Here is a 10218-nt window from a genome sequence, read left to right on the forward strand (position 1 = left end):
ATTATCTATATTTTTTTGGCTATTAATTAGAGTCTTAAGCGGGACTCTTAGTACTTCTAGGAGGTAATCTTTTCTTAATATCCTAAATCCTGGCGCGTTTAGCCTATTTAGGATTTAGTCCTTTATTATTTAGGAGGGGATATAGATATCTATATCCCCGCTATTAAGGGTATATACGGCGTATACGCTTAGTATTATTCTCTAAATAGTCTTAAGAAGCTCCCCTAGTTTATAGCCCTAGGGCTCCTCTAGCCGGACGCGTATACTCGCTCTCTGTGGTGCCGCGACTATATTTACCGTATGGGCCGCCTACACAGTAACGGCTGCCTAGGTTTAGGCCTATACTAGGGGGACTCCTAGGCCTAGGGGTCCTCCTTTATGCGTTTTTTTTTTAGATTTTCTTAATACTATCTTTAATTTGGTTAAGCTAGGCCTTAGTTTTTTATTTTTAGGTTATCTAGGGGACTAGACGCGTTAAGAGGGCTTTAATATACTATATTGCCTCTTAAATAGAGGTAAGTATCTAGTACCGTGGAGTTTCTTCCTCCTCTTTTATAAGATTGTTTTTAATTTGTTTAAGTATTTCCTTTAGTTTTTACTATTACTAGTAGCTGTCCTTTTCGCGTTATTGCCCACCTAGTTTGTGGTTCGGCTCCCGCGCGTTGCAACTCTCGCGACTCTAGCGGGAAGCCTGCGCCCCTCCGTTGTCCCCTATGCTCTAGATAGGGGCGACGTGGTTTTATAGGGTTTCTCGGTGTGGGGAATAGGATTCCGATATCGGGTTGCTTTATTAAGTGGTTTTTGGGCTAATTTTGCTGCTGTTGCGGCTCTTAGTAGTCTCTTTAATTAATTAATTAATTAATTAATACCCTAACTGTATATAATAGCCTAAGGGCAAATACGGGAATAATATATTAGTGACGTAGGGGATTATTATAGATTATGTAAAAATAAAAATAAAAATAAAAATATCTATTCCGAAATGAGGCACTAAAAGCGATACACGACTCGTTCCTCCTTGAGGACGACTTTGTTCCGGAATAAGGTAGAAATAATCCGGATGGTGTCGTGTGCCGGCATAAGGCAGAACAACAACCCTCCGAGAGCCTCCAACGCGGTGCAAAATCTCGGAATGCTAAGTAATTAAGCAACTACCCAGTAATTGAGGGCATTTAATTTTATCCATTATTAAGCACTTCATGAGAATCTCTTGCTCTGACGTGTACAACCATATTTGGCGTCCTCCATTATGCAGCAACTCATCCGATTGGAATTTTACTCCTCACTACCCAGTCTCCAGTACTCCATCCGATTCAAGGAAGTAAACGTAAAATGCATTCGACAAGATAAGCAGAATGAAGCAGGTCAATTACTTATCCTTGAATGCGAAAAGTGTAGCACATTCAAACACAGTCTTACGCTCTAGGCATTCAATTTTTACCTCTTCGTCTTCCCACCACCATCTTGGCTCTCCTGGCCTCTCTTCCACAAAACCCCCCCAAATGTCCTTCCATAGAGCTCTCCCTACAAGAGTCGATAACTCATCATGGACAGTGCCACTTTGTGGATCAAATGCAGTAGGAAGTCGCAGAGTGTGCATCAATGTGGACGAATTATTTAGCAGATTGAATCCAGCGTCCTTGACCCACGATGGAACAAGCAGGCAAGGCCTAGAGCAACGGAAAAATTTCTCAAGATTCAGAGAAAGACGGTCCTCTAGCCAAGCACGTAGTTTCGGCCCCGAAGTCTTTCTATCTGGAGATGAGTTCATGAGGCGGATTTCCAGAACGCCGCCGGGCGTTAGCAGCCTGTGGCATTCTCTAAGGATCTGAGGAAGTTTGGCGGAAGGGACGACCGAGGGAAGCGAGGATGCCCTGATGTGATTGAAGGACGATGCTGCGTAAGGAAAAGGCAATAGACCGGCTTGCGGCACGCTCAGATAGGAGACATTCGCGGGCACCAGCGTAGGTCCTTGCGGCTTAGTGGAGAGGTAATATATCTTTTCTTTTGGTTGCATAGCGGAGATTTGATACACCTCAGCTGAGACTTTTATTAGTATTATCAAGTTGTAAAATGCGAGAACGACACCCTACCAAGATTGCCGTAGAGCTCCAAGAATTTCCGATGATTACTTAGTGTGGGCAGACGAATCAGCTGTCCAAAAGCGGCTTGCGACGGTTGCGAAGACGTATCTAGGGTTTGCAGGTGCAGTGCAGTCAGAACCCACAGCTGTTTTTCCAACTGCAATTCTTCATCTGCTTCTTCGTCGACTGGATCGTTCCACTCTTCTTTTAACCGTTCTAGAATTATTTTTGGGCCAGCGCTCTCCATGCGTCGGATAAATCGTTGAAAGTGAGTAAGTCCTGCGAAGCTTGGGTCAGAGCTAGAGGAGTCTCCTCCAATTGATGAGAGGCGTTTCTGAGAAACTGGTTCAGTTGACAGGATCACGTCCCACTCTGGCGGCGCTTTCCAGGACAGCAGAGTGGGGGAAATGTTAGAAGCATAGGATGGCCATTCGTCAACCCGAACTGGCATTACTTCTCTGGCTTCATCATTGAACTTTAATTGGTCGAGATCCAGGCACCCTTGGATGTCCACTGAGTAAGAACGCCTAAAACCTTGTCAGAAGCATCAATATTCGGATTTAGGGAGGTACTTACTTGTCGTACTTTACGTTCTCCTTCGACAAGGATGGGACCACAGGGACCTTCTCAGGTATGCAGACCTCTGCACTACGACGTGTGGTCCGTGAGATGAATGATTTAGGACTCAGCCTCTGAATTTCGTGCACTTCGTCGATGATTTCTTCGCTAGATTTTCGATCAAGTTGACCGTCTCCTACATATGGATAGTCAGTTGCCTATGATCGTTCTGCACTGATTCCAAACTCACTTGAATAGCACGACCAACTCGAAATGGATTTTCGAGAATTTGGAGACGATGGTTCATAATCTGGGTCAGGGATGATAGAGCCGGGAAGGCCAATAGATGTTCCAGATGGCAGGCTTGGTGAAAATGCCGACGAAAAGGTCCAAGCTGGTTGAAGAGTGGGGTCTTTTAATGAAAAATCAAGCGGCTGAGGAGGTAGTTTTGGGAGCTTTTTGTTCTGGTATGTTTCGTGGGATCTATTGGCCTTCTCGGTTTTCGCAGTTTTGGTTGACGTTGACCTTGTTATCTTGAATGAGGGTCGCCAGACACTTTCTTGCGTGCTCGACTTCGAACTTCTGATTGACGGTGTTTTGGGAGGGAATGAGTTCTCTTTCGACTTCCTCTCCTTACGCTGTCCCACTTTCTCGTCGGTTGGATCTGTCCAAGACAGATCTGCAGTGAACATCTTGGATGATTATGCAAAGGAGCAATCCGCTGGCGAGAGCCTTGAAGATGGCACGATTGGGATATCATGCTCCGAGCAGGGAACTGCTGCTGGCATTTTCAGGTCCCGGGCACAGGGAGACGAAAAGGGAGATTGACAGCACTGTGGTCATGAGCTGCATCCTGGGCCGGCGGCCGGCTAGAGAAAATCGACCTCTGGGCGGAAATCAATATGCTGCACGCCCCTCGTGGCTTTTATTACATATTCTCCGCTTTTCGATAGGAGCTCTTTCATATCTTATCTAATCGCGCGGGTTTAGCCTGGCCATGCTCCTGTTCAGGTGTGGGTTTTTTCTTCGGATTTCAGTTCGGATGTAGAGAAGCCTTATCTTAGGCATGAATGCGTCAAGGGGACCCGTAAACGAGTGCATTGAGCCTAATTTGAGACAGCGAAAAGGTTGTACTGAGCTGTCAAACCAATTCAGTCGCTGAATGGCTTAGACGGCAAGCAGGGCATGTCACCACGGTGGAGTCGTACGACCCCGACAGATATGGAAGGTAAGCGAACTGCATGGAGGCCCCTGCTTTATAGTTCAAGCCACGCGCGCAGTGAAACGTTCACAAACATGTGGCAGGGATTTGCGGGGATATCCAGCTCGGTTCGCCCTGTCGGAGTCTAGATCTTTTGCCCCACGCGGTTCCTGACGTTCCACAACGCCAAAAGCCACAGCAAGAAAAAGTCCATAAAGTAACGGACCGACCTGCGCCCCTATTAATAAGCCCGTGAGACACAGCGAGACCGGTCCCTCCAGATGCACATGGCTAATTTTCTGGAAAGAACATCGGGGAAAGAGATGGCGATGGCGTTCCCAGCTTTCGAAGTGACAGTGTGATTAGTTGCGGTTTCAGCTACCACGCGAAAGCCTTCAGCTGCGGCTTCAGCCACAACTACTACCGAAGGACCTCGAATGGCTTACTGTTGCTTTTTAAATCATGCAGTAGTCTGCATGTTCCTTGGCCTTCATTTCTGGTTCCGCATTTATCCTAGGTGTTCCTTCCATCGCATGAAACTGCCAATTATTGTGGATTTCAAATGTTCAAATCCGGACATTTTTCATAGGTGTCAGATAATTACTTGGGCTCTTGAGAAACTGTATAAATCCTCCGACTCTAAAAGCATATTCTTCCGATATCAACTGGCTGGTACATTCATTTGATCCCACGCTTGTTTATCGATATAGTTTTGTGCATCACTTATTCAATATTCGCCATGGAAGCAATCAGGCAGACATGCACCTCTATCAATGAGAAAACAGGAGCTTCCACCTTCGGACGGACCTTCCGCCTTGAAGGTTCCGGTCATGTAAGGCGTTACTATGACATAAATTTTCCAGTATACTAACGACTTGCGTAGGAGAAAGAAATCAAGAACACCAGGTTCTTGACGGAGATTCGCGCGGGGATCACCACATTCTTTACAATGGCGTACATCATCGCCGTAAACGTACGTCCATAGCAATTACGTTACAAATAATTAGAGCTGACAGTTAAAGGCTTCCATCCTAACCGATACGGGAGGCACTTGTGTCTGCAATAGCACCAAAGATCCAACGTGCTCCACAGATCCGGCCTACAATGCATGTCTCCTGGGTATGTTCAGGTCTGCTACCACACAGGTAACATGCTTAATTTCTATAGATTTGAATCGTGATCTGGTTACAGCCACAGCGGCGATCGCAGGCTTTAGCTCTTTCCTTTTTGGATTTCTCACCAATATGCCAGTGTGTCTTGCGTAAGTTCAGTGCAATATATTCTAATCTTGCGTCGCTGATAGAAGGAAAGTCCTGGTATGGGTCTCAATGCCTATTTCGCATATCAGGTTGTTGGGTTCCATGGAACAGGCTCCGTTTCGTATCGCCTTGCTCTCACTGCCGTCTTCATCGAAGGTTTCATCTTCATCTTCCTTTCCTTGATCGGTATGAGGCAGTGGCTAGTAAAGATGCTCCCCACTTCGATTAAGATTGCTAGCGGCTGTGGTATTGGCTTATTCTTGGCGGAGATTGGCCTGACATATTCCGCTGGCATTGGTGCCATTACCGGCGCAACTGCTACTCCACTAGATATTGCTGGATGTCCACCACAATATCGCGATGAGAACGGATTCTGCACAAGCCATAAGATGACAAACCCGACAGTGAGTATCTTCAGGGAAAATCTTTTGGCTACCCTAGGTATCGCGGCTAACAGGAGCTCTTGCTTCAATTAGATGTGGATTGGAATCTTCTGTGGCGGAGTTGTAACTGCATATCTCATGTCTTTCAGAGTAAAGAGCGCCATCTTAGTTGGTATCGCTCTTGTGTCCATCATTTCTTGGCCGTAAGTCCTCGCAAAACGATAATTGTATATAACAAATCACTAACTATATATAGGCGACCTACTTCATTCACTTACTTTCCTTATACTCCTGAAGGTGCTTCCCGCTTCGACTTTTTCAAGAAAGTTGTGAGCTTCCACCCAATTAACTCAACGCTCAATGCCCTCGACTGGAACGTCTCCGCAGCACCCGGTCACTTTATCCTCGCTCTCTTCACTTTCCTCTATGTTGATATTATCGATTGCACGGCCACACTCTACAGCATGGCGCGATTCGCCGGCGTTGTTGACAAGCAATCAGGCGATTTCCCCCGCTCAACCCTAGCCTATTGCACCGATGCATTCTGTATTTCCGTTGGAGCACTTTTTGGCTGCTCGCCCGTTACCGCGTTCATAGAGTCCGGTGCTGGCATTGCTGAAGGTGGCAAGACGGGCTTAACTGCTATGACCTGTGGAATCTGCTTTTTGATTTCGATTTTCTTCGCTCCGATCTTTGCGTCTATTCCACCCTGGGCGACTGGATGTACTTTGATACTTGTAAGGACCCGTCATTAAGCCCAAATCCTTCTGCTTGCTAATACACAGCTAGGTCGGCTGCATGATGATCCGCCAGGTCGTGAACGTGAACTGGCAATACATCGGCGACGCGGTCCCCGCATTCGTCACTATTATGTTCATCCCATTCGGCTATAGTGCTGCCTACGGCCTGATTGCGTAAGCTCTCCATGCCTATTATAGTGTTCTAAAGCTCCTGACCTAAACCCTTGCAGTGGCGTCATGGTCTATACAGCCATCAACGGCCCCATTTACCTCACAAAGCTCATTTCGCGCGGCCGCTTCGTCCCCGACGACGAAGATGACCGCGAGTACTGGTCCCGTAGGCTCCCCCCTCTTCTTTCAACATCGAACAACGATTCTAATGATTGGTACAGTCAAACCGCAGGGTAGAATGCCTTGGTTCATCACAGCAGCCCAGGCCGTCACCGGCCACTTTGGGCGTAATAGCAGTAGCAGCCATGCGCAGGATTCTACCCACTCTTTGAGGAGTGGTGCCTCGCAGGAGAACTTCGCTGCGTCCAGAGGCCCGAACAAGGATGTGGAGGCTGTGGTTGCGGAGTCGCCACCGAGAAGAGAGAAGAGGTGAGAGAGACTCCCGCGTGCGAGATTTAGCTTTCTAAGCCGTTGCATGGAAGAGTGCATAATGCAGGCCTAAAATAAGAGCTCGATTGAGTTAGGCGTTCGGGGCTTATAGGGAAGGTAATACCGGCACAATGATAAAACAGAAAATTATACGCCTCTAATTTGTACTTCCAAGGGTTAGAAATCATAAAGATTCACTGGTCGGTCAATATAACATGAAACGATTTATTTGGCCTCTAAACAATAGTGACAGTGTCTTAGCAGGAATGGCTTCAAGCGGTGAATATTGAATGCCAGCACTATTAAGAACCTTATCCCAAACATCCACACCCATAAAATCTATGTTTATTCTTCATAAGAGCAATTATGACTTTGGACTTCGTATGCACTCTAAAGGAGTCGTGCAACTTGGCATTAAGTTCGATCACTAACACTAGCAAACCGCTCCTCCATCAATTCCGTATACTGAACCAGTAGTGAACGAGCTGTCATCGCTTAGTAAGAACATTATCAACTTGGCGATTTCCTCTGGTCTCCCACGCCTGCCCAGGACACAATCGTTGGGCAGCTGGAAGCCGAGTGTCTCGTCCAGTTTCTCCATCAGTGGGGTCTGAACGAAGCCTCTACGCATGATTATTTTCAGCAGTGTATCTAATAAGAGATTCATAGTACTGTACTTACGGAGCAACAGCGTTAATTCTTATTCCCGTTGCCACCTCGTCTCTAGCTGCCGACTTTGTGATCCCAACAACCGCGAACTTACTCGCACAATATACACCAGCGGCAGGCATCCCCTTGAGTCCTGCCATGCTAGCCGCGTTTACAATACTTCCTCCGCCAGATCCGTCTTTCGCCGTCCTCATATGTTCCAGTTCCGCTCGCATGGAATAGAATACCCCCTTTACATTTATCGTGAAGACTTCGTCGAGGTCCTCTTCGTTGAATTCTCGGAGGGTGCTAGGCCGGCCAGCTATTCCAGCCAGGTTCGCAGCTCCTAAGCCAGGATATTAGCTCTTGTAACCAGGGCCTCACCTAAGATCTCCAGAATCTCAATCAGAGTGGGACGATTACCATCCAATGGCTTGCTAAAGTGCTCCACCGTTTTACCAATCCAATTATCCACCTCCGTGCGGACACGAACATCCACCTTCTGGGTGATCACATCCACTCCTTCCTTCTTTAGCTCACTCTCAAAATGCTGTAGGGATTCTTCGTTTACATCTGCAAGTGAGAGTATAGCACCGTGGCTTGCTAGTAACTGAGCAGTAGCCCGTCCGATGCCGGAGGCAGCACCAGTAATCGCAATAAGCTTGTTCTTTATTGATGACATTTGAAGTGGATGATAAAACGAAACGGTCTCTATGCTTAGTTCAATGAAAGTGATTCGCAACTGTCTTTTCGCTCCCCTACGGCTCCCCTCCGGCTCCCCTCCGGCTCAACCCCGCTGTATAACCGCTCTGATGGTAACAAGCAAGCTGTCAAGCTCGCATGGACAAGTGTATGGGTGCACCCGTGCAACGCACTTCTGAAGGTCCGTGACGATGTGCAAGGTGCTCGTAGTAGTCAAAGCGGGCGCTTGTTTATCCCATAAATCAGACTCCCGGGAAGAAATTGCGCCACGGCGTGACGCTAAGGATCTAGTGCTATTCTTATAGACTCCTGTAAAGTCCTAAGCCAATTAAATTACTATACCCTAGTCCTGTAAATTCCTATAAAGTCCTAAACTAATTATATTATACTAAGAGGTATTTCTCCTTAAGAGTTTAGGGGCTATAGACGTCCTTTATATACGTTATATCTTATACCCTAAATTAATTCTAAAATACTCCTAACCGTATTTAATTAAAAGCCATTTACTTCCTCTATCCTATTAAGAGTAATAGACATTATTAGTAAAATACCTGTATATAAGAATATATATATTAGATCCTGCAATAGTCGCGATAGATTCGTGAGTACTACTTACCTTTTTAGCTGTATAACGACGTAGAGTGGGATACGTTATAATTATACTCGCGAATTTACTAGAGCTAGGTATTAGGTAAGTCTAATCTGGTTATAACTTAGTAAGGCTTATATTACTAGGAGATGCTAATATATATAAGGCCTTTAGCGTATAGAGGGGAGGGTAATTATAAGAGTATATATATTAGATCTCGTAATAGTCGCAATAGATTTATAAATACTATCTATTTTTTAGCCGATAGCGACGTAGAGCGGGATATGTTATACTATACCTGTCGGGAATAAGGCAATTTGCCGTCACGTACGGCAAACTGCCGTCACGTGATGGCAAGTTGCCATCACGTGTCGCCGCGGCACTAGCGTGGCGAGGAGCCTTAAGCTCCTCGCCCTTCCTCATTCCAATTAAAAAGCTTTATTAACCAACATTACTATAACCTACTTAAGTAGTCGTTATTAGTAAGTTACCCTATATAACTAATACTAATTAGTAGTTAAATATATAGTTAACTATAGAGTAGCTAGGTTTTTAAATAAAAGAGATAGTCTTGTATAGAGGTGCTATATGCGCTTATATAGAATAGATCCCGGCAATACCGTACTACCTTAGACTTACGGAAAACTAGTAATAGAAGTATTACTAAGTACTAGGAGATACCAAGTTACGTCTATTACGCAAAACAACCGCGTTTATAAAGATTTAGTTAAGTACTTTAGGTTAAAAGTGTTACTAAACCTAAGGTCCTAAGTTAACATCTAAAACGCGTTAAATAATATCTTAAATTGCCTACCTCTTAACAGCAAACCTATAAGATCCTATAAAACCGAAAATCCTACCTACCTTCGACGTATAATACCTTATTAATTCTATACCTACTATAGCGTTAACCTACCCAAAGAAGTATAAGGAAGATATTAACCTAAAGACATAGAATAAAGCTATAATTAACCTTATAAACGCTAATAAACAAGACTTAAATAGATTTTTATTATACCATATAGTATATTATAAGGACAGTAAATATAATAATACCGCGCTATAGGAATATATAAAGGAGGACTTTATTAGATAGATAAAGGAAACATAGGCCCTATAAACAAGGATATTATATAGGACTTCCGTAACTTCCTTCGGAAGAATAGAGTATTTATCCCTAAGGACGGGGGTACTATTAGAGACAATATTTAGGAGTAGGTTCTTAACGTAAAAGAAGAGCACAAATAGACTGTATAAGAGATTAAGCACTAACTACGCACTATAAGGAAGCTTAACTTATAATAGAATCCAAGTAATATACCACAAGAGACGTGTTCTAATTCCATTACTCTAGGCACAAGTTCTTCCGTTTTATATCTATCATCTCTACCTCTATCTTTAGTTCCCTAGAATCCACTAATTTAACCTATAACTTTAACTACTACCTCTTAACA

General features: G+C 44.8%; 3 protein-coding genes across 3 annotated transcripts; 1 reads left to right on the plus strand and 2 right to left on the minus strand.

The window, feature by feature from the left end:
• Positions 1–1369: 1369 nt before the first annotated feature.
• On the minus strand, positions 1370–3334 carry K441DRAFT_674914 (uncharacterized protein; the record flags this gene model as incomplete). Its single annotated transcript, XM_067650810.1, has 4 exons — positions 1370–2040; positions 2094–2611; positions 2661–2838; positions 2893–3334. 4 exons carry the CDS (start codon positions 3332–3334, stop codon positions 1370–1372), a joined length of 1809 nt encoding a protein of 602 aa, XP_067506978.1.
• Positions 3335–4274: 940 nt separating this feature from the next.
• K441DRAFT_605285 (uncharacterized protein) lies at positions 4275–7032 on the plus strand. Its single transcript, XM_067645365.1, has 10 exons — positions 4275–4675; positions 4727–4816; positions 4866–4962; positions 5011–5104; positions 5155–5506; positions 5579–5688; positions 5742–6222; positions 6275–6399; positions 6456–6562; positions 6618–7032. The coding sequence occupies exons 1-10, from the start codon at positions 4583–4585 to the stop codon at positions 6827–6829; spliced, it is 1761 nt and encodes a 586-aa protein (XP_067506979.1). The 5' UTR covers positions 4275–4582; the 3' UTR covers positions 6830–7032.
• Positions 7033–7051: 19 nt separating this feature from the next.
• On the minus strand, positions 7052–8266 carry K441DRAFT_703737 (NAD(P)-binding protein). The gene is made up of 3 exons (XM_067653492.1): positions 7897–8266; positions 7507–7819; positions 7052–7448 (listed from the first exon to the last, which is right to left on the minus strand). Exons 1-3 carry the CDS (start codon positions 8153–8155, stop codon positions 7259–7261), a joined length of 762 nt encoding a protein of 253 aa, XP_067506980.1. The 5' UTR covers positions 8156–8266; the 3' UTR covers positions 7052–7258.
• Between the last annotated feature and the right edge of the window lie 1952 nt (positions 8267–10218).

Source organism: Cenococcum geophilum, assembly GCF_001692895.1.
Source record: "Cenococcum geophilum 1.58 unplaced genomic scaffold K441scaffold_9, whole genome shotgun sequence".
NCBI lineage: Eukaryota > Fungi > Ascomycota > Dothideomycetes > Gloniales > Gloniaceae > Cenococcum > Cenococcum geophilum.

Excerpts from the sequence above, each read along its gene's own strand:
- K441DRAFT_605285 (XM_067645365.1), top strand. The coding sequence starts at position 4,583 with ATGGAAGCAATCAGGCAGACATGCACCTCTATCAATGAGAAAACAGGA. Across the intron at positions 4,963-5,010 it reads CTACAATGCATGTCTCCTGG|ATTTGAATCGTGATCTGGTT; the intron begins GTATGTTCAGGT and ends TAATTTCTATAG. Across the intron at positions 6,563-6,617 it reads TGACCGCGAGTACTGGTCCC|TCAAACCGCAGGGTAGAATG; the intron begins GTAGGCTCCCCC and ends TGATTGGTACAG.
- K441DRAFT_703737 (XM_067653492.1), bottom strand. The coding sequence starts at position 8,155 with ATGTCATCAATAAAGAACAAGCTTATTGCGATTACTGGTGCTGCCTCC. Across the intron at positions 7,820-7,896 it reads CTTTAGCAAGCCATTGGATG|GAGCTGCGAACCTGGCTGGA; the intron begins GTAATCGTCCCA and ends ATCCTGGCTTAG. Across the intron at positions 7,449-7,506 it reads AGAATTAACGCTGTTGCTCC|AGGCTTCGTTCAGACCCCAC; the intron begins GTAAGTACAGTA and ends AATCATGCGTAG.